The sequence below is a fragment of the Labeo rohita genome, chromosome 18 (assembly GCF_022985175.1).
Source record: "Labeo rohita strain BAU-BD-2019 chromosome 18, IGBB_LRoh.1.0, whole genome shotgun sequence".
In the NCBI taxonomy this organism is placed as follows: Eukaryota; Metazoa; Chordata; class Actinopteri; order Cypriniformes; family Cyprinidae; genus Labeo; species Labeo rohita.
Window position 1 is genome coordinate 18,236,443 of NC_066886.1, and position 22,871 is coordinate 18,259,313.

Here is a 22,871-nt window from a genome sequence, read left to right on the forward strand (position 1 = left end):
AAGGCAGCTTTAATCGCCTTTTTTGTAACTTCATGACTTAACTGACGACATAACTACGACTAACTACATACTCGTAGTTTCATTTGGGTTTCAATATGATACAGTGCTTTAATATGGCCTAATACAGCATGTGCTGACACACTTGTGCCTGCACTTGAACAGCACGCGCTATGAGCACAGCATAACAGCTAACAAGACAAGATTCGTTTTTACCGACTTATGGCCTGACAACATTTCATCTGGCCGCAGTTCACTGATGTTTTACTGAGGCTCCTCGTCACCGTTACCATTACCGTTTCTGAGCTTGTTTGACTGAGGTGACGTTGGAGCGCGGGTCTGAAAAGTGTCCAGTTTGATGTGCTCGTTATTACGTTCTGCGTCTAAATAAACGCAATTCTTTATTGGTTGTGGGTGGGGTGGGTGGCCAAACCTAGCCCCACCCCTGTGTTAATTGCGTTAAATTTTTTTAACGCGTTAAAATGAAAAAATTAATCGCCTGCATTAACGCAGTAATTCTGACACCATTAATATTTATACATTTGTAACTGTAAACCATCACTTCCGGTGAGCTGTCACTTGCAAGTTTCATGATGTGCTGATGTTTACATCAAGCCTGAACTCATAAATTGTGACATCTTTAAAGGGACAGTTCACCCAAAAATAAAAATTCTGTCATTGATTACTCATCCATGTCGTTCCAAACCCGTAAGACCTTCGTTCATCTTCGGAACACAAATTAAGATATTTTTGATGAAATCCGAGAGCTTTCTGACCCTGCATAGACAGCAGTGCAACTGATACATTGAAGGCCCAGAAAGGTAGTAAAGACATCATCAAATAGTCCATGCGACATCAGTGGTTCAACCGTAATGTTATGAAGCTACAAGAATACTTTTTGTGTGCAAAGAAAGCAAAAATAACAAATTTATGCAACTGTTTCTTCTCTTCCGTGTCAGTCTTTCACGTGTGTTCATGAGCTCTCATGAATGCATGTCGAAGACTGACATGGAAGAGAAGACGAGAAGTAATCATTGAATCAAGTCATAATTTTTGTTTTCTATGCACCAAAATGAGTTCTCGTAGCTTCATAACATTAAGGTCGAATCACTGATGCCACATGGACTATTTTAATGATGTCCTTAATGGGTTGCTGTCTACGCAGGGTCAGAAAGCTCTTGGATTTTATTCAAAATATCCTCATTTGTGTTCCAAAGATAAACAAAGGTCTTATGGGTTGGAACGACATGAGGGTGAGTAATTAATGAGAGAATTTTCATTTTCTGGGCTAAAAATGAATATGATTCTGATCTAAGATCATCTGTACAAGCAGTTTTGTGTAGTTTTTGTGAGGTGTCACTGTGTACACAAATACTGCACTGGTTCTCACATTGTGTCATTGTCATATGACTCAAACGTGTTACACGTTTTCATTTCAGTTTTATCTTAAGTGAAAATCAAGCATATTGTTTGCCATCTTTGTGTACAGCTTCTGCTTGCCAAATGATCTGGTTTGACTTCTGATGAGCACCGCTGAGACTAATTTCCAGATATTACCAGCAGAAGTTGTTGTTGTTTCTACTATTCATTATTCGGAAATATCAACAAATAGCCAAAATTCACTCCAACCCACTTTGGCTTCATATTTCTCTGTTTTTCATTTTACTCCTCCCTCAGTTTTGATTCTGGAGCCTGTGGAGAGAGACGACCTGAGTGGGAAGACTCTGAAGATCACAGACTTCGGGCTTGCTCGGGAATGGCATCGCACCACGAAGATGAGCGCAGCGGGCACGTATGCCTGGATGGCTCCAGAGGTCATCAAGCTGTCCCTGTTCTCCAAAAGCAGCGATGTGTGGAGGTGAGCTTCCGTCCTCCTCTGGACTATCTTCTGCGGCCTTACTAGAGGTTTTGTGCCTGATTATGGTCTTTTTCATGTCAGTTTTGGAGTGTTACTCTGGGAGCTGCTGACTGGTGAGGTGCCATACCGTGAAATTGATGCTTTGGCTGTGGCCTATGGAGTTGCTATGAACAAGCTAACCCTTCCCATCCCCTCCACCTGCCCTGAGGCCTTTGCACAGCTGCTGGGAGGTAAGAACAATTTTGGTTGAACCACATGGAACACTGACCTTTAAGATATCCACTCTTTACATCACATTAACCATTATTTATCTCTCTTTCTGTAGAGTGTTGGTGTCCTAACCCACATGGACGTCCTTCTTTCGGGAGTATCTTAAAAAGGCTGGTGGACATTGAGCAATCAGCCATGTTCCAGATGCCCCTCGAGTCTTTCCATTCCCTGCAGGAAGACTGGAGGCTGGAGATCCAGCAGATGTTTGATGAACTACGAGCAAAGGAGAAGGTTAGGACCATAAATTAATGTTTACAGTGATAGTTTACCCAAAAATGAAAATTCTGTCATTAATTACTCACCGTCATGTCGTTTCAAATCCATAAGACCTTCGTTCATCTTCGAAACACAAATTAAGATATTTTTGATGAAATCCGAGAGCTTTCTGACCCTGCATAGACAGCAATGCAACTACCATGTTCAAGGCCCAGAAAGGTAGTAAGGACATTGTTCTCAGTTGGTAGTCAGTTGGTAAACTGTAATGTTATAAAGTTATGAGAATACTTTTTGTGCGCAAAGAAAAAAATACAAACAAAAACAACTTTCTTCAACAAGTTTTTCTATTGCATGTCAGTCTTTGACATAGAACGTGGTAGTTGCGTTGCTGTTTATGGAGGGTCAGAAAACTGCCTGCCATTTTTCAGAAAAATCCTTTAGGTCCCAAAAATTATTTTTCAGCATTGTTGTGCATTTAAACCCTTTCCTACAATGACTGTATGATTCTGAGATCCATCTTTTCACACTGAGGACAGCTGAGGGACTCATATGCAACTATTACAGAAGGTTCAAACACTCACTGATGCTTCAGAAGGAAACACAATGGGGTGAAAACTTTTGAACAGAATGGAGATGTGTAATTTTTTGTTATTTTGCCTAAATGTCATGTTTTTTTGAATTTAGCACTACACTTCTGAAGCTACAGAAGATGCTTACATATTTCCCAGAAGACAAAAAAAAGTTATATTTACTCCAATCTTCAAATTCCAAAAGTTTTCACCCCCAGCTCTTAATGCATTGTGTTTCCTTCTGGAGCATCAGTGAGTGTTTGAACCTTCTGTAAAAGTTGCATAAGAGTCTCTTAATGTCTCAAAATCATACAGTCAACTGATCAGGACAAACAAGGGACTAATGAACAACTATCACTAAAAAAAACACAGCTGGGGATCATTCAGGTAACAGCACAGTATTAAGAATCAAGTGTATGTAAACTTTTGAACAGGGTCATTTTTATAAATTCAACTATTATTTTCTCTTGTCTTTTATGTGAAATATCTTATTCAGGTCAGTATTATGCATTTTAAATGATCCCCCCTAATTTTTGGCTTTTTTTTAATAATTAACATTTTGCAGATTCTGCAAGGTGTATGTAAACTTTTGACCTCAACTATAGATATTTTATAAATGTTCGATCTAATAAAGATACAGTACAGATTTTGCCGTTAAGACTATAATGTATGTTTGTTTACACACAAGTATTGTGAACCAATATATAAAAGGGACCAAGGAGAGCCTGTTGTGTGGGAAATCTAATCACTTGCGCTTAAGGAAATTACACTAGAAACAATATTAAGCAATAACTTGTAAGCTTAGTGGATTAGTAGTCTAAATAATCGCCTGTTCATTAGGAGTTGCGTTCCTGGGAGGAAGCTCTGGCACGGGCAGCTGAGGAGCAGAGGGAGCAAGAGGAGCATCTGAGGAGACGCGAGCAGGAGTTAGCCGAGAGGGAGATCGACATTGTGGAGAGAGAGCTCAACATCATCATCCATCAGATGTATCAAGAGAAACCACACGTGAAAAAACGCAAAGGCCACTTCAAAAAGAGCAGACTGCTCAAACTTGGCAGAGACAGCAACTGCATCAGTCTGCCATCTGGTGGGTGGAATGTGAATTTGCACTAATGGTCAAGAGTTTGGAATAATTACTACTGTTTATTGTTGAAAGAAGTCTTTTTTGAGGCTGCATTGAATACAGTAAAAACAGAAATATTCTGAAATGTAATTACAATTTAAAATAACTGTTGTCTATTTTATTATAATTTATGATGTAATGCCATTACTCCAGTCTTAAGTGTCACATGATCCTTCAGGAATCGTTCAGTCTAAATATTCTGTAAGTCTCTGACAGCATCTGTCTGTGACAGGTTTTGAACATAAGATCACAGTGCAAGCATCACCCAGCGTGGACAAGAGGAAAGGTCAGGGTAGTGAAAGCACCACTCCTCCAGCCAGCCCAGGGGTCATCCCTCGCCTCAGAGCCATACGTTGTAAGTCAATGCGTGAATGGTTTGCTTTTATATAGAAGAATAAGTAAGGACCTGAGTACACTGCTGAAGTAGTTTAGTAAATATTGATGTACATCTGCATTGCCATGTGCCAAGAATCAATACCACTTAAAAGAGTTGAATGCATCTGAAGTACATTGAGACTGTCTTAGCTTACATACTTGTGTTTCTATGTAATTTATACTTTATGTTCAGTTAGGTAGCAATCTTACTTTGCAAAAGTATTCATACCCCTTTAAATTACTGCTTTAAATTACTTTTTCCCACATCAATCTACACTTCTTACACAAATAATGGCAAAGCAAAAAACATCTTTGGTTTTAACATCTTTGCAAATTTAGTAAAAATAAAAAACTTAAATGCATTGCATAAGTATTCATACCCTTATCTGGGACTGTTGAAATTTAGCTCAGGAGCTTTCAAATCACTTGTAGATGTTACTACAGTTCGAGCAAAGTTAACCTGTGGCAAATTCAATTGAATGAGTATGATTTGTAAAGGTACACACTTCTTAATATACGGTCTAACAGATGAAAATGCATGTCAGAGCAAAAATCAAACCCTGAGGTAAAAAAAATGCATGTAGAGCTCAGAGAGAGGATTGTGTCAAGCCACACATCTGGGGAAGAGTTCAGAAAAAATTCTGCTGTATTGAAGATTCACAGAAGCATGTAGTCTCCATTAACCTTAATTGAAGAAGTTTGAAACAACTAGGACTCTTCCTAGAGCTGGCTTCCTTGCCAAACTGAGCAATTGATGCAGAAGAGCTTTGGTTAGAGTGGTGACCAAGAACCTGATAGGCACTCTAGTCGAGCTCCATGATCATATGTGGAGATAGGAGAAACCTACAGAAGGACAAACATCACTGCAACACTCCACCAGTCTTGGCTTTATGGCGCTGTGGTAAGACTCAATACTCTCCTCAGTGAAGACACATCAAAACACACTTGGCATTTGCAAGAAAGCACCTAAAGGACCCTCAGACTGCAGAAACAAGATTCTCAGGTCTGATAAACCTCAATTCCAAGCGTCATGTTTGAAGGAAATCAGGCACTGCTCCACACCTGCACAGTACCATCACAACATTAAAGTATGGTGGTAGTAGCCTTATTCTGTGTGGCTGTTTTTCAGTGGCAGGGACTGAAGGACTCATAGAAGTAGTAGCCTTAATGAAAACCCAGTCCAGATCATTCAGAACCTCAGACTGGGCAGAAGGTTCATCTTCCAACAGGACAAGAGTGGTTTATAGACATCTCTGTGAATGTCCTTGAGTGGCCCAGCCAGAGCCTTGGCTTGAACGCCATCAAATATTTCTAGAGAAACCTGAAAATGTGTGTCTGCCCACACCCAACCTAACAGAGCTTGAGAGGTAAAGAGGTGAAGAGAAGAATGGCAGATAATTGTCAAATGCTAATGTGCAAAACTTGTCGCATCATACCCAAAAAGAATTGAGGCTGTAAAGGTGCTTCAGCTAAGTACTAAGTTAAGAGTATGAATACTTATGCAATGTACTTATGTAATTTTTTTAAATAAATTTACAAAGTTAGGACAATCCTGTTTTTGCTTTGTCATTATGGTGTATGAAGTGTAGATGGATGTGGAAAAAAAAGTAATTTAAAGCAGTTTAACATAAGACTGCAACATAACAAAACATGAGAAAAATGAAGGGGTATGAATACCTTTGCAAGGCACTGTAATGTGTTCTGAAATGTGTTTGTATTGCTGTGTGGTCTAGTGACGCCCAGTGATGGAAGGAAGACGTGGGGCCGGACGGCTGTGTGTAAGAAAGAAGATTTAGGGACCAAGAAGAAGGGCCGAACATGGGGACCCAGCTCCACACATCAGCGCGAGAGAGTTGGTGGAGAGGATAGGTAGACCAAAAGAATATTTTCTTTTTATTTAACTATTTTATTTTAGTCCGCTCATAATTGTAATAATATATTAGAGTCATTTTCTCCAAGGAGGCAAGGGAGGAGATGTCTTCTTAAAATATTGGATGAGAAAAGCCTTGAGTTATTATTTTTGAATAAATGTAAAGTGGCTTAAAAACACTAAATTGATTAGATTTATTCTTGGCTTTAATAAATAGAATATTGATTTCATTGTTAATGTAAAAATATAAAATAGGTTTTTTTTTTCTTTTTCTGTAAGTAACATTTATTTAACCTAGAAAATGTGACTGGGACATGAATTTTTTACGGTTGATTAAAAAAAAAAAAAACTTGAAGGACTCCTCATTTCAAAACACCACTGCACACCACTGATTTTTATTGAAATGTAATCAGAGCACCTTTTTTTTCAGGTTAAAGTCACTCGGGGAGGGTAAGGTGTGGTCCTCCAGTGCTCCAAATCTGGGAAAGTCCCCAAAACATGCTCCTATGACAGCTGGATTCTCAAGCCTAAATGAAATGGGTGAGTTTGAATCACACTATGCTTATAGACATATAATGAACCTGCTTTAAATTTGAACATTATGACCCAATACAGTACATCAAATGGATTAATAACTGATATCAATTGAAATTATAGATGGTCGTGATTATTCATTAGTAATTAACCAAACTTATCTTCTGTGTAGAGGAGCACTGTGAGTTTGATGACAGTTCCCCTGGACGCCTGGCTCCTGAGCTGGGCAGTAATGGAGCGATGGAGGAGGTGGGTTTAGGATCAGCGGGTGTAGGGCCAGGAATAGGCTCACAGGATTCAGTTCGGCGCTGCAGCCAGAGGAAAAAGAGCGACCTGTTGTTGCTGGGCTGTGCCTCCATACTAGCCGCTGTGGGCTTGGGTTCTGACATTTTTCAGCTGGGACGACAACAGGTACACATTATGAGAGGTTTAACTGGAGGGTTGATAGTAGTGTTTTTTTAATCCATTTTTAATGAGTATATTATTATAAACAAGACTACAGATATTAATTATTACTTTGTTATTGTTATACATTTAATTGTAATACTTATGTAAATTAGTAGTTGTAATTTAATATTTTTAAAAAATTATATTTTCACAAAAAAATCATTATATATTAAGTAATTATTAAATCATTTGAATTATTTGGGCTATCATATGTGAATAATTACATTTTTAAATACTACTACTACTACAAAGACATGTTCAGCTCACTTTTCACCAAAAAATAAAATATATTATAATATAATATATATATTTATATTATATAAATATTTCCTCGCAATTCCAAGTTTTTTTCTCAGAATTGTTAGATATAAACTTGCAATTGTGACTTTTTTCCTCGCAAATGTAAGTTTATATCTTGCAATTCTGATTTTTTTCTCAGAAATGTAAGATATAAACTCACAATTGTTATAAACTCACAAACTTTTTTCTTGCAAATGCTAGTTTTTATCTCTCTTTATCTCTTTTCTTGCAAATTTGAGTTTATATCTTGCAATTCTGACTTTTTTTTGCAATTCTGAGTTTATATTTCGCAATTCTGACCTTTTTTTCCTTGCAAATTCGAACTTGTATCTTACAATTCAGACTTTTTTCCCGTAATTCTGGGTTTACATTTCGCAATTAGGACGTTTTTATTAGAATTGTGAGATATAAACTTGCAAATGCGAGTTTTTCTCTCTCAATTCTGACTTTTTTCTTGCAAATCTGAGTTTTTATCTCTCAATTCTGACTTTTCTCGCAATTCTGAGTTTATATCTCACAATTCTGGGGTTTTTTTTCTGGCAATTCCAAGTTTATACCTTGCGATTCTTACTTTTTTCTCAGAATTGTGAGATATAAACTTGCAATTATGACTTTTATCTTGCAAATTCAAGTTTGGATCTCACAATTCTGAGTTTATTTCTAGCAATTCCGAGTTTATACTTTGCAATTCTTACTTTTTTCTCAGAATTGTTAGATATAAACTTGCAATTATGACTTTTATCTCGCAAATTCAAGTTTGGATCTCACAATTCTAAGTTTATTTCTCGCAATTCCGAGTTCATACCTTGCAATTTTGACTTAACTTGCAATTCCGAGTTTATATCTCGCAATTTTGACTTAACTTCCAATTACGTGTTATAAAGTCAGAGTTGTGAGACATAAACTCACAACTCAGAAAAAAAGTCAGTATTGAGTTTATATCTCACAATTCTGACTTTAATAATTTCCTATTGAAAGTTTGTATCTCGTAATTCTGAGAAAAAAAAGTGAGAATTGCGAGATAAAATGTCACAATTACCTTTTTTTATTTTTTATTCCATGCTGGAAATGGGCTTCCATACTTATTAGATAGATTTGCTTTTTATATTTATTGCTATAGATTGTATTATTATTCAACTTTACTGTTGAACTACTGTGACAGTATTTATTCATATGCGTTCAGATGAGTCAAGATGAGCAGGACATCCGAGAGGAGCAGAGAAAGAAGAAGGAGGGTTTATTTCAGCGCACAGGCCGATTTAGACGTAGCACCTCTCCACCCAGCCGTACACTGTCACTCTCCCTGTCCCATAACCGCCATCACGACTCCACCCTGCCCAGCATGGACCCATCACCTTCCGTTACCCTCCTCTCTTTGTCCTCCCTCTCTGACTGCAACTCCACCAAGTCCCTGTTGCCCTCTGATCCTGATGACTTTGCCCCGACCCCTAGTAGTGCTCATCCGGTGGTCTCTCCCGCGCCGTCATTAAACCCTCTGCTGGACCTGAGGGCGGAGAGCTTTAAACGAGAGCCCAATCAGTCCCTCACTCCCACCCACGTCTCTGCAGCTATGGCATTAAACCGTGGGCACCGCCGGACGCCCTCTGATGGGGCCATTCGTCCTCGAGCGCAGACAGTCGTGGGGCATCGGCGCACACCCTCTGATGGGAGTATGCCCTTCCCCCCTGCACAAGCCCTAACTATTACGCCATATACAGGTACAACATTTTACTTTAAATACTATTTGTTATTGGGTGAATCTCTGTCAAAGCATTTACATTCAAATATATTTAATCTTATATTTATTCTGATTTATTTTATTTTTGTTGCTGTAGATTACAGGGTATATTAAATTTAGTACAGTTCAGCATATATAATACTTAATATATTAAACATAATATAGATGTATTTTATTTCTGTATATTACTTATATTAACATATTATATTATTTTGTATATTATATATACATATATACACACACATATATTTATCACAGTGTGTATATGTATATATATGTTTTTCTTTTAATCATGCAAATTATGTTTTATTTTCATATTAAAGTAAAATAATTATATTTTAATTGTGCTTTATGAAAATAATTGTCACAGTGTCACTTTTTCATGCAATTCTGAGTTCATATCTTGCAATTCTGACTTTTTTTCTCAGAATTTTGGGAGATATAAATTTTGCATTTATGACTTTTTTCTTGCAATTCCAAGTTTATATCTCGCAGTTCTGACTTTATTTAGAATTGTAAGATATAAACTAATTTTCGTGAATCCTAATTTAATAACTGTGAGATATTAACTCGCAATTATGACTTTTTTTCTCGCAATTCCGAGTTTATATCTTGCAGTTCTGACATTGCTCAGAATTGTAAGATATAAACTCGCAATTGTGATTTTTTTCTTGCAAATGTGATCTTTTTTAAATCTCGAGTTTGTATATCGCAATTCTGACTTTTAATCTCGCAATTCTTACTTTTTCTGGCAATTCCAAGTTTATATCTCGCAATTCCGAGTTTATGTCTTGCAATTCTGACTTATTTTCTCAGAATTGTGAGATATAAACTTGCAATTCTGACATTTTTCTCGCAAATTCAAGTTTGCATCTCACAATTATGACTTTTTTCTCGCAGTTCCAAGTTTATATCTCACAATTCTGACTTTTTATCTCTCAAATCTGAATTTTTTCTCGCAATTCCAAGTTTATATCTCGCAATTCCGAGTTTATAGCTCACAATTCTGACTTTTTCTGGCAATTCCAAGTTAATATCTCACAATTCTGACTTTTAATCTCGCAATTCTGACTTTTTCTAGCAATTCTGACTTTATATCTCACAATTCTGACTTTTAATCTCGCAATTCTAACTTTTTCTAGCAATTTCGAGTTTATATCTCGCAATTCTGACTTTTTTCTCGCAATTCCGAGTTTATATCTTGCAATTCTGACTTATTTTCTCAGAATTGTGAGATATAAACTCACAATTATGACTTTTTTGTTGCAAATTCAAGTTTGCATCTCACAATTCTGACTTTTTATCTCTCAATTCTGAATTTTTTCCTCGCAATTCCGAGTTTATATTTCACGATTCTGACTTGTTTCCTCAGAATTGTGAGATGTAAATTCGCAATTGTGACTTCTGGCCAATTTGCAACTTGCAACTGCATGTTATAAAAATCGTAATGGTATTAAAAGTAAGCCTCATTAAGAAAAATTCAATTTCTCATCTCTGTTGATTTTTGGATAAAATATGATTTAATCACGTTTTTATTTTTTAAATATCTTGTTTGTGAATTATGTTACTTAAAAAGTCCTTCATGTGTTCTCCAGGTTCTCGTGAAACTCTTGACATTCCACGCCTGCCTGACCCGTCTATGATCTACCCCTCAGCCCATCGGCGCAAACCTCCTCCCCCCATTCCCGTGCCAGAGCCAGACAGCCATACGGGCACACTCGAGCGTCCCAAAACCCTTGAGTTCGCTCCCCGCCCCCGACCCACCCCGGCTCGGGCACGTCCGGACCCCTGGAAACTATCATCTCTATCCCAGACGCTCAGTTCGTCTCCAGGTAGCAGCTGCGACAGTCCGCTGGGCTCGGGTGACAGCGGAGTGAGCGCCGGAGTGGGTGTCGTCCATCAAAGCCTTCTCGACATGGACATGGAAGGCCAGAGCCAGGACAGCACTGTCCCCCTGTGCGGACAACACCCACAGGCCACTCTATGCGGTCAACAATTCTCATAGAAAGACAGAAACCCCACTCGAACCAGCATTCTGTGGTCGTCCGTCGTAAGAGGTTTCCCCACAGTTTGCCCCGTGATCCCATCAGACCACGTTCTCTGGCAGCTCTAATGGAAAAGCTGCCCTCTGCAGTAGCTAGACAGACGCCTTCTGGACAGGTTAAGAGATAAATGACCTTGATTTGTTTATCTCAGCTTGTCCGCAGTGACTCATTCGCTGTGAGTTTAATGGGCCTCGTAACAGCTGAGATCGGTTGGTTAAACAGTGGCCTGTAGTGAGCAGAAGAGGGCAGTCTAACTACTGTAGGTCTGTGACCCTCCTTGTTTGTCCATATCTCTGTTATCATAGGGCCAGTCTCTCGCCTCTTCATTATCATCATGGTTACAACCCGTTTTTTGGCCTGGAAGAAAAATACAAATTGTTGTTTTTTTTTCTCCACATCATCCCCTCCAGTGTGTACATTGTAAAGTTCAGTGATGCTTTCTGTATTTACAATCAGGAGAATTGTGTATGCATTTAACTGCAATGATACAGGGATCTGCATTCATTGTAATATATTGATACAATATAAAAAATAGGTGTACCATAAGAATTTTATATTTTTATTTTTTGGAAAAAACAAACTACATCTCAAACGACTCTCTGCATGACCTAATCAGAATGTGAGAGCAGTCCAAACGTGAAATGAAACATGAGCAGATGCTTTCTCTCCATGTGTGGAGGTACTTGGCACTTTCCAAGGATAGGGTACACTTTTTTCAAGCATTAGAGGCATAAATACCATGTTTTTGATTCTAAAGCAGTGTGATGTCACATTGTTTAGGCCCCACCCACAGCAGCTAAAAGCAATCTCTGTAGCCCCTATTGATAGCCCTATTAGCAACACTTTTCTTCTTTTTTAAAATGTATTATCTATTTATTTTTATGTTTATTGCAAGAAAACAACAAAATCAAATGAACCAGAAAACTCTATATAAACTCTATTTAGTAATCCCAAATCAATTCTACACTAGTGTTTGAGGTTGGAAAGATTTTTTTTTATGTTTGCCAAGGTTGCATATATATTTTATTGGTGAAACCCTATGGTAATTGTTAGAATGTTCATAGATCAGCAATCTCGAGGTAAAACTAATTGGGCAGACCAAACCGTAAGTTGTAGAGACATAACTTGAATAACCCCAATTGCCCTGACGGGAGTGCTACAGCAATCAAAAGTAAATTTTCAGGTATTTTGAATTTTTGCGAACTAGCCAATCAGAACCAAAGTGGTGCTGAAAGATTCTCCTGAGAGTGAATATCAATAATTATCAAAAAAGTTGAACTTTCGACTCACTGTTGCAAAGGGACGCCAAAACGTTAAAATGGGCAGGGAACACTTATGTAAGAGCTCTATCCGAGGTCACATGACCAAAGCGTAAATTGTGGAGACCTGAAACTTGTAGGGATGGTAGTATCACACCATCAACAACATGACCATGGCTTGCCCAAATTGTCCTGACAGGGGCGCTACAGTGATCAAAAGTATGAAATCGTTCATAACTCCTGAATGGTTAGTCACAGGCTCAAGTGTCTTGTGTTGTTGGAATCATTGGCTCACGGCGGACAAGTCATAGAGACTTGAAACTTGGAGGGATGGTAGTACTCACACCGTCTACAATGTCACCAAGGCCCGCTCCAATCGGACTGACGTGGGCGCTACATTGATCAAAAGTATGAAATCTCTTACAACCCCTAAACCATTGGTCGCAGGCTTAGGGGTCTTCTGTTATTGGAATCCTTGGCTCACACCAGACAAGTTGTAGAGACTTGAAACTTGGAGGGATGGTAGTAGTCACACTGTCAACAACATCACCAAGGCTTGCCCCAGTCGGACTGACAGGGGCGCTACAACAATCGAAAATACAAAATCGCTCATAACCCCTAAACCATTAGTTGTATGCTCGAGTGTCTTTTGTCATTGGAATCATTGGCTCACGCCAGACAAAATGCACATCTACTTTTGCGAAACTAGCTGTTTGGAAACAAAGTGGTGCTGAAATATTCTCTGGAGAGTGAATATCAATATTATTATTTAAAAAGTTGAACTTTCGCCTCACCATCGCAAAGGAACACCAAAACATTTGAAAGGGACAGGGAACTTGTAAGGCTCGCCCCAATCGGACTGACGGGGGTGCAACAGTGATCAAAAGTATGAAATCACTCATAACTCCTAAACTGTTAGTCGCAAGCTCAAGTCCTCTGTTATTGGAATCCTTGGCTCACGCCGGATAAGTTGTAAAGACTTAAAACTTGAAGAGATGGTATTCACACCGTCAACAACGTCATTGAGGCTTGCCCTAATTGGGCTCACTGGGGCGCTAATGTTTTATGTCATTGGAATCCTTGGTTCACGTTGGACAAAACGGATTCAATATTGGCGAAATTTTCCAGTATTTTGGATTTTTTGAAAAACCTGCTTTTGCAAACTAGTCCTAGGTTTTTCGCCCAATCAGAACCAAAGTGGTGCAAGAAGATTCTCTAGAGAGTAAATGTCAATGATTATCAAAAAGAAGAGTTGAGCTTTCGACTCACCATCACAAAGGATTCCAAAGGGCTCTGCCCCTTTTGAACAGAATGAGATCTTCAACAAACTCAGTACACTTACGTAAGAACTCGATCAGAGTTCACATGATAAAAAAATCGCGTTTTGCCATTTTGTGGCACTATAAGAGGGAAAAAATCCCAAAATGGCTATAACTACACAACCGTTTGTCCTATCAACATGAAAATTGGTATGCACAGTCTTAGTCCAAAGGGCCACAAGTGTACATAAGGACATTTGTGTATCTCAAAAAACATGGCTGCCATTGGCAGATGAAATTGAGCACCTATTATACAAAGTTAAAGGAGGTCAATCAGAACAAAACTCAGTGGGCCTGTTTGACTCTAAAGGTCTGTGAGAAACTTGAAAGAAATCGGTCACTAGATGGCTAAGTACACAACTCTACATTCCGGCTTTTCACACATACAAACAATATTCGTGTCACATGATAGACCCAACAACTCTGCTTCTAGAACCACTGCTGTCAATCAAAACATTTGTTAAATATTGAGAACTAGTCCTAGGTTTTTTCCTATCTGAACAAAAAACAAACAAAAAAAACACATACACACACTGCAGTACAATTCTCTGGACTCTAAGAAAAGGAAAGGCCAAGTATGGTGACCCATAGAATTTGTGCTCTGCCCGTCCAAGTGCACACACACAGACCTTCAATCCCTGACAGACCTGGGACTCAAACCCGCAAACTTCTGGTTACAAGCCCAAATCCCTAACCATTAGGCCACAGCTGCCCCAGGTCAATAATTACCAAAAAAAAAAAATGCAATTTACCCTTTGGGAAGCTATAAAAGGGTTGTTTGGAAAAGAAGCCTGTCCAAATATACCCAAAATATGCCCTATAAAGCCTAAAAGAAAACTCAAAACTTCACAAAACCTGGTGACAGCTAAATCTAAACAAGCATGCAAAGTTTTATGGAGATCATACCACAGGTGGCACTATAACAGGATTCAAAAACACTGTATTTCTATGGTAAATGACCTCAAATTGCAGAAAATGTTCAGACATTCATGCATACAGATCTTCGCATCATACAATCGATCTCCTCATTCTGAACAACTTCGCCTCTAGGACGACTGCTGTCAATTAAATTGTTCTTTAAATATTTGACATTATTTTAAAAACCCACTTTGGGAATTCCTTCAGTCTGACCATACATAAAAATCATCATATTTATATGGTAAATTACCTGGATTTGCCAAAAATGTTTGTTTCAATCATTGATTTAGGAGGTTACAGGCTTGCTAAATAATACATGTCATTTTCATATGTCCTTAAAAGCATAAAATGTCACTTGTAAATGTAAATGTAATTTATTCCTATGATGGTAGAGCTGAATTTTGAGCAGCCATTACTCTAGTCTTCAGTGTCTTTCAGAAATCATTCTAATATGCTGATTTGGTGCTCAAAAAACATTTCTTATCAATGCGAAAAACAGCTGAGTACATACTGATCCAAGCTTTTAAACAATAGTGTATATGTCCCAAATTTTGGTAACCAAGTTGCAAATCTTACAGGAAATTAATTAACGTTTAATGTAATAATTAGTTTAACTTCCTGCGGTCCACATTTTTTGAAGCTTAAGCTTTTGTACCCTATTCGTGGAAAGTGCTTCTTGCTGTGCATGTCAATCTGAAAAAAAAAAGGATGAGTAAGCCCCAATTCCGCTCATTCTAGAGTGTTTCAAGTGAAAAGCATTTACTTCCCCCTCTCATCATAAACTCATCTGAAAAGCTTCTGTTCTCCTCAACACAATGTCAGCTCCTATAAGGAGCATTTTCAGGAGAAAAGATGCGCAGTGGGAAAATTAGGGTTTTGTAACAATTGGCAATAAAAAGCAAACATGTACTACCTGTTTTTTTATGTACCAGACAGACTTCCTTACCTCCTTAAGTGACGTTCTTCCTCCACCTACTGAACAATTCAACTGAAGAGAAAGGAACAGTATGCATACACCAGATCTGAGCATGCGTCACCACAGAGAGCAATCTGAAGGACACTGTCATGTCAGGGCACATGGAAAGAGACATGTGATGAGATCATTAGTGACGTTAGACTTGTGCAGGAAATACAGGATGTTCTTTGAACGGACTGAATGGTGCTGAGAAACGCACACTGGAGGGTTTTCAAATTCATTGTGCTGAACCGTTAAATCTGGTAGTAGACAGTATTTTTTTGACTGTCCGCCAATGAGTATGCCTGTATGTGAGTGTGTGTGAGCGGACGCGTGTGTGTGCATGTGGTTTTGTGTTCTTATTGTTATCATTTGTATGGGGTAATTCTCTGTGCAGGGGTTGAACGAACCCACCCCCTTATTTCCTGTGTGAGGAACACTAAGAGTATTTATTAAAATAATTGTTACAAGCAGTGACGTGTTGGTTTTGATTCTCATTTTCCGTCAAATCCTGTCTTGTCTTTTTTAAACAATGCAACAATAATTTATTATTACATTTTTTCCAGCTATTTATTTAACTATATTATTATTATTATTATTATTATTTTAAATAATTTTTAATTCCTTTTTTTAGCTAAGTTAATATTTGCAACTTACAATAATGATGACAATTTTTTACAATTGTACATTTTTTTACATTATTTATTTATTTAATGCATTTATGCATAAGCTTTTAATTAAAGTGTTATTATTATCATCATCATCATCATCATCATCAATCATTATCATCATTATTTTAAATAATATTAAAAGTAAATATTTACTTATGTATTTGTTTGTTTGTTTATGCTTAAGCTTTTAATAATAACTTTATTATTATTAATAATAATAATATTATTATTATCATCATCATCATATCATTTTAAATCATTTCAGTTACAATTTTAGCTATTATTTATTTATTTATATAATGCAAGTTATTATTATTATTATTTAAAATAATTTTGGTTACATTTTTAATATTTGCAAAATTGCATAGTTAATATTTGCAATACTAACTTATGATGATGATGATGATGATGATGATATCATTTTAAATAATTTTCAATTACAATTTTTCCAGCCAAGTTAATATTTCTTTATTCAAATGTCTTTGTATGCATTAAATTTTAATATTTACTATTATTATTATTATTATTATTATTATAATGTTGTTGTATTTATTTATTTAATGCATTCATGTATAAAAGTTTAATTTAAATGTTGTTATTATTATTATTATCATTTTAAATAATACTCAAAGTTAATATTCACTTATTTGTTTATGCAAAAGCTTTTAATAATAACTTTATTATTATTATTATTATTATTATTATATCATTTTAAATAATTTTCAGTTACAATTTTTCTTTATTATTACTACATTTATTTATATTTTTAATTTAATACATTTATGCATTAAGTTATTATTATTATAAATATTTTTTGGTACAATTTTCCAGCCATTATTTATTTATTTATTGCATTTATGCATATGTTATTGTCATTATTATTATTATTATTATTATTATTATTATTATTATTTTTATAATTGTACATAATTTTTGAGTTACAATTTTTCCAGCTAAACTGACATTATTTTTTTATTTATTTATTTTGTTGCATGCATAAATAAGCTTTTAATTCAAATGTTTTAAAGATAAAAACAAATCAATCCACGGTTAAATTTTACTTATTACTGTTAGTAGCACAAGTCTTATTACAGATCTTTTATTGTGAGGATTTGTTACATTAATATCTCACCTTCTAAAATGTAAAAGATTTAAGCTCAGTCCATCATTTTATTCATGAACAATAAACCAAGACAGATATATTTTCAAGAATGGACACTAGATGTCGACAAATTCCCACAGTGCAAGTTGAACAATCATGACGCAATGGATTCCTAGAGTGAATGTTGTTTTGTGCTTTTATGTTCATATAAGCACAAAAACAACAGCTTTAATATCACTTCCGCTTGCTTTTTATCAAATAAAAAATCTCATAAATTCGTAAAGCAAACATAAATGCGTTAGAGCTTAAAGGTCATAGCAGCATCCCTGGCTTCATCGTGCACGTGCGCGCGCGCTCACAGACTGGTCTGTTTACATCAGCGCTTGTTCTCTGAGGACAATGAGAAGATACCACACTGAGGTATTCAACTCCACAGAGAGAAATAACTATATGGAAAACAAACAAAAAATGGTTTAGTATGTGTGTTTTTAAAACCAAAAATATTTAAGTACAATCAGTACCTTCAAACTGCTCGATAACGATAGTGAAGGTTACAGTAAATGCTAAAAACTGGGCCTGACTCTGCTTCCAGTGCAGTATAAAAAGCTGACCGAAGCTGTTTTCGTACAATAAAGCATAACAGCCTCAGACTCGCCACCGTTCGCTACACATGTATCTACACACACAGACATAGCTTTGCTCCCGTCCTTTGCTCTTGTCTGTGAAAGCAGCAGCAGCCTGTCTTTACGCTTCCAGACGCCAGCCAGTTACTTAGCAACCACACTTCACTTCCATGGCAATGCTATAAAAAGCAACAACAACGATAAAAAGGGAAGATGGTGGACATGACAAACGTATGAGGGAGTGTGTCAAAAGAATTACACACACAGGTCATATTTGGACCTCCACGTGTACACATTAGATTTGACAGTTTATTTTCTGATTGATTTATTAATGTTTATGTATTTTCCATGCAGCAAATTCTTTGCTTTTTCCTTCTAATTCCTAATGTGCAAATCGGCCACCCCTAACTAATAATAATCCTCCTTTCTGATATTACAAATGATTTTGTCAGTGTAACATTGTGCAATTTGTTATCTGTAATTGCTTCTTCATAGATTTTCTTTCACATCATTTATCTTCCTTCTGTTTTTATTCAGGTGTGTACATTTGTGTTTTTCTCTCACCTTTTACATTCACAGCCCTGGATTATGGAAGGTAGTCAGTGGTGACAGACACACCATGTCCCACTGAGAGAGAGAGAGAGAGAGATGGAGGAAAGAGACAGGGAGGAGGGAGAAACCGGTGGTTCCACTGTTACAGATCAAAATCTGTAGAGGATTCAGACAAACACTGAATCTCTGGATGCTTGGCTGTTGGTGCTCAGTGCTGTGAAGAGAGAAACCTAATAGGTACGGATCCAGCAGCACTGTTTGCACATTAAATAAATAGCTCAGGCCAAAATGAACATCCTAACATCATTTACTCACCCTCATGTTGTTCTGAACCTGTATGACCGTACTTCTTTAGTAGAACAAAGATTTTTTTGCAAAATTTCCATGCTGCTCTTTTACATACAATATGTAAACAGCTCTGAAATGTATAAAAATGGCATAAAGGTAGTCAGTATGACTACAATATGCACCATATTTTAAACCTTCTAAAGCCATCTGATAGTTTTGTGTGGGGAGCCATTCAACATTTTAGCTTTTATTTCTCATTCATGCTTTTGTGCATTCAAACATTTTAGCAAAGCTCAAAGCTATGGTATAAATCAGTGCATGAGTCACTACAGCAAACACAAAATTGAATTTTTTAAAATAACTTGTTTTAACTTGAGCACCACATTTTTAGAATGGCATGTCATGTGTGAAATTCTATCAGAGACGTTTTAGAATTCTCGTGAATCTTAAAGGTGGAAATTCTGTCATTAGTTACTCACCCTCATGTCGTTCCAAACCCGTAAGACCTTTGTTCATCTTCAGAACACAAATTAAGATATTTTTAATGAAATCCGAGAGCTTTCTGACATTCATGAACAGCAATGACATGTGCAAGGCCCAGAAAGGTAGCAAGGACATTGTTAAAATAGTCCATGTGACATCAGTTCTGCAACCGTAATGTTATGAAGCTACAAGAATACTTTTTGCGTGCAAAGAAAATAAAATTAAAAACTTTATTAAAAAATTTCTTCACACTTTATTTTAAGGTCCAGTTCACGCTATTAACAAGCCATTAAAGGAGAAGTCCACTTCCAAAACAAAGATTCACATATAATGTGCCCATTGTCATCCAAGATGTTCATGCCTTTCTTTCTTCAGTCGTAAAGAAATTATGTTTCTTGAGGAAAACATTTCAGCATTTTTCTTCATATAATGCACTGCTATGGTTCCCCCAATCTTGAACTTCCAAAATACAGTTTAAATGTGGCTTCAAACGATCCCAAATGCAGTTGTAAACAATCCCAGCTGAGAAAGAAAGGTCTTATCTAGCGTAACGATCGGTTATTTTCATAAAAATAATACAGTTTATATACTTTTTAATGTCAAACGCTCGTCTTGTCTTACTCTGCCTGGACAGTTTTTTCCTGGTTTATAACAGTTAGGGTATGTTGAAAAACTCTCTCATCTCATGTTCTCCCTCAGCTTCAAAATCGCCCTTTATCGCCGTTTTATCTTTTTTGTTAAGGATGTTTGATCTTCTTTGTTTGTTCACTTTGCATAGACTGGGTCGGTACTTCTGCAGTGATGTAGGATGATTGTGAAATTATTTTTGAAGTTGAGGGAGAAAATACAATTGGAGTTTTTCGACATACCCTTATTTTTAAAAGTATTTTTTTAATGAAAATAACCATTGTTTCGCTAGATAAGACCCTTCTTTCCCTTCTTTCTTCTTTCCCGTATTTGGGATTGTTTGAAGCCGCATTTAAACTGCATTTCGGAAGTTCAAAATCGGGGCACCATATCAGTCCATTATATGAAGAAAAATGCTGAAATGTTTTCCTCAAAAAACAATTTCTTTACGAATGAAGAAAGGAAGACATCAACATGTTGGATGACAATGGGGTTAGTACATTATATGTGAATCTTTGTTTTGGAAGTGGACTTCTTTAACTACGGCTTTTGTCTCAATAAACTCCTAATTTGCTGCTTATTAATAGTAAGGTAGTTGTTAAGTTCAGGTATTGGGTAGGATTAGGGATGGTCGTGCAAAATAGGTACTTTATAAGTACTAATAAACAGCCAATATGTTAATAATAGGCATGCTAACAAGTAACTAGTTAATAGTGAAATTGTTCTAATACTAAAGTGTTACCATTTCTTCTCTTCCCTGTTAGTCTTCGACGTGCATAAGTACGAACGTACCATGACGAAGAGCCAGCATTCTGACACTGAAAGTCTATCTCTCTTAATTCATCATCTGTATATTCTGGTTCAAATAAGTAAGGCTGGGCAAAAAATTGCAAGTCATCCTCACGTCAAAATCTTCAGACATGTTTACAAAGACTGTTTTATGTACAGTGTGTGCAATGTATTTTTCATTGTGTGAGAACATGATGTGTGGTGTCCCGTCAGTGCGAAATTATGACGAATGTCGATCTAGAGTGACGTAAAGGTTGCATGAATTCCGACATGACTGTTCACACTGCGATCGCATTGCAAAACATTTGACCTGTATTGGATGTAGTACCACATGTGGCACAAATCGGAATTGAAATGATCAGATTCCATGTGGTTTGTGCTGTTCACACTGTCATGACAAAAACAGATCACGTGAGCAAAAAAATTGGATTTGGGACACATTTGCCTACAGTGTGAACGTCCTTACTACCTTTCTGGGCCTTGAACATGGTGGTTGCATTGCTGTCTATCCTATTTTAATGGTTTTGCATTAAAAGACATTGGTTTTGCATTAAAAAAACAAACAATAATACTTTTACAGTTTATCTTTTTAAACTTTATTTGTAGACTTCAAATACCAATCAATAGTGCATTCCTGGACTTGCAGGTAAACATAACCAGTTCGCAGGTCTTCTGATGTCCGGTGGAAGCATGTACAGTACTTCCCAAAGAGGCAATGAATGACCGCAGTAATGCATTAACATTATAGTAACCGGAACAACCAGAGGGTCAAAGTCTCTCTCTCTCCAGAACAGGCAAGAAAAAAGGAAAAAGAAACCAGTGGATTTTTCTCTCTCTTTGGGGACAGTAGGGTACCCTCACCCCTTCTTCATCTGCGAAATCCCTCGTCATTCGCTCCAGACCCACCCCAGATGACCTATCTTTCTGGAGGTCAAAGGGCAAACCCTGAATCCTCAGACTGGCAATCAGACAAAAAACAAGGCTAAGACATCACAAATAAGCCAAGATACAAGAGGAAAACTGAACATATTGAACATATACACAGGTACAAAGCTGCCCCTCACAATGTTAAATATATTTTTCCATAAATCTCTTTTATTTATCCATCTCATTTGCTCTCTCACATATCGATAAAAACAATTTATTAAAGTAAAGCTTTCGACAACCATTTTAATATGTCTTTAACCGCACAAGTCTACTTTGACATTCAACAAACACATACCTCAAGTGACATCCAAGAAAAAAGTAAAGTACAGTAAGTTTATTTGCTTGTCCATAAACCAGTTTGTGCTTTTGGTGTTGTCTACCGACAACAGTCAGATTTGATGTTTCTCTATCTGTGTAGAAAGAGACCCAGCACATGAGGACATATGGACCACAGCTGAAAGAAGCAAAGGTGATGACCGAGATTCTTTACAGGACATCAGCATTGTCAGCATTGCTTTGTTATAGACAAAATGACTTTTACCATTTACAGAAATCAAAAGAACATATCAAAGGCAAGGTGGAGAGAGAACTGCCACAGAACAGAGACAAGAGACAGAGCTGGAAAGGAGGAAAGCGTCAGAACAGCCAACACACTCTCTTGGCAATTCGTAACTATTTTACACTTTGGTGGCTAAATTTGTATAATTTCATTTGTACTTTTTCATACGATCGTCTTATGTCCTACTGAAAGTTAGTTTTTGGTTGGGGTTAGGAATGGACTTTAAATAGTTCACCTGAAAATGAAAAATCTGTCATTAATTATTCACCCTCAAGTTGTTCCAAACCAAGACCTTCGTTCATCTTCAAAAACAGAGAATTAAGATATTTTCGATGAAATCCGAGAGTTTTCTAAACCTGCATAAACAGCAACGCAACTGACACTTTCAAGGCCCAGAAAGGTAGTAAGAACATCGATAAAATAGTCATGTGACATCAGTGGTCCAACCATAATGTTA

At 36.9% G+C, this 22,871-nt stretch overlaps 1 protein-coding gene across 1 annotated transcript in view; it reads left to right on the plus strand.

The window, feature by feature from the left end:
• Positions 1-15,334, plus strand: part of map3k10 (mitogen-activated protein kinase kinase kinase 10) — a 41,530-nt gene extending 26,196 nt beyond the window's left edge. Inside the window, exons 2-11 of the mRNA XM_051135767.1 lie at positions 1,675-1,855; positions 1,937-2,085; positions 2,181-2,356; positions 3,751-3,997; positions 4,266-4,388; positions 6,142-6,277; positions 6,709-6,818; positions 6,985-7,223; positions 8,743-9,277; positions 10,893-15,334. Of these exons, the coding sequence (XP_050991724.1) occupies positions 1,675-1,855; positions 1,937-2,085; positions 2,181-2,356; positions 3,751-3,997; positions 4,266-4,388; positions 6,142-6,277; positions 6,709-6,818; positions 6,985-7,223; positions 8,743-9,277; positions 10,893-11,302 (2,306 nt within the window). The 3' untranslated portion in view covers positions 11,303-15,334. The remainder of the gene's footprint in view (positions 1-1,674; positions 1,856-1,936; positions 2,086-2,180; positions 2,357-3,750; positions 3,998-4,265; positions 4,389-6,141; positions 6,278-6,708; positions 6,819-6,984; positions 7,224-8,742; positions 9,278-10,892) is intronic.
• The last annotated feature ends 7,537 nt before the right edge of the window (positions 15,335-22,871 follow it).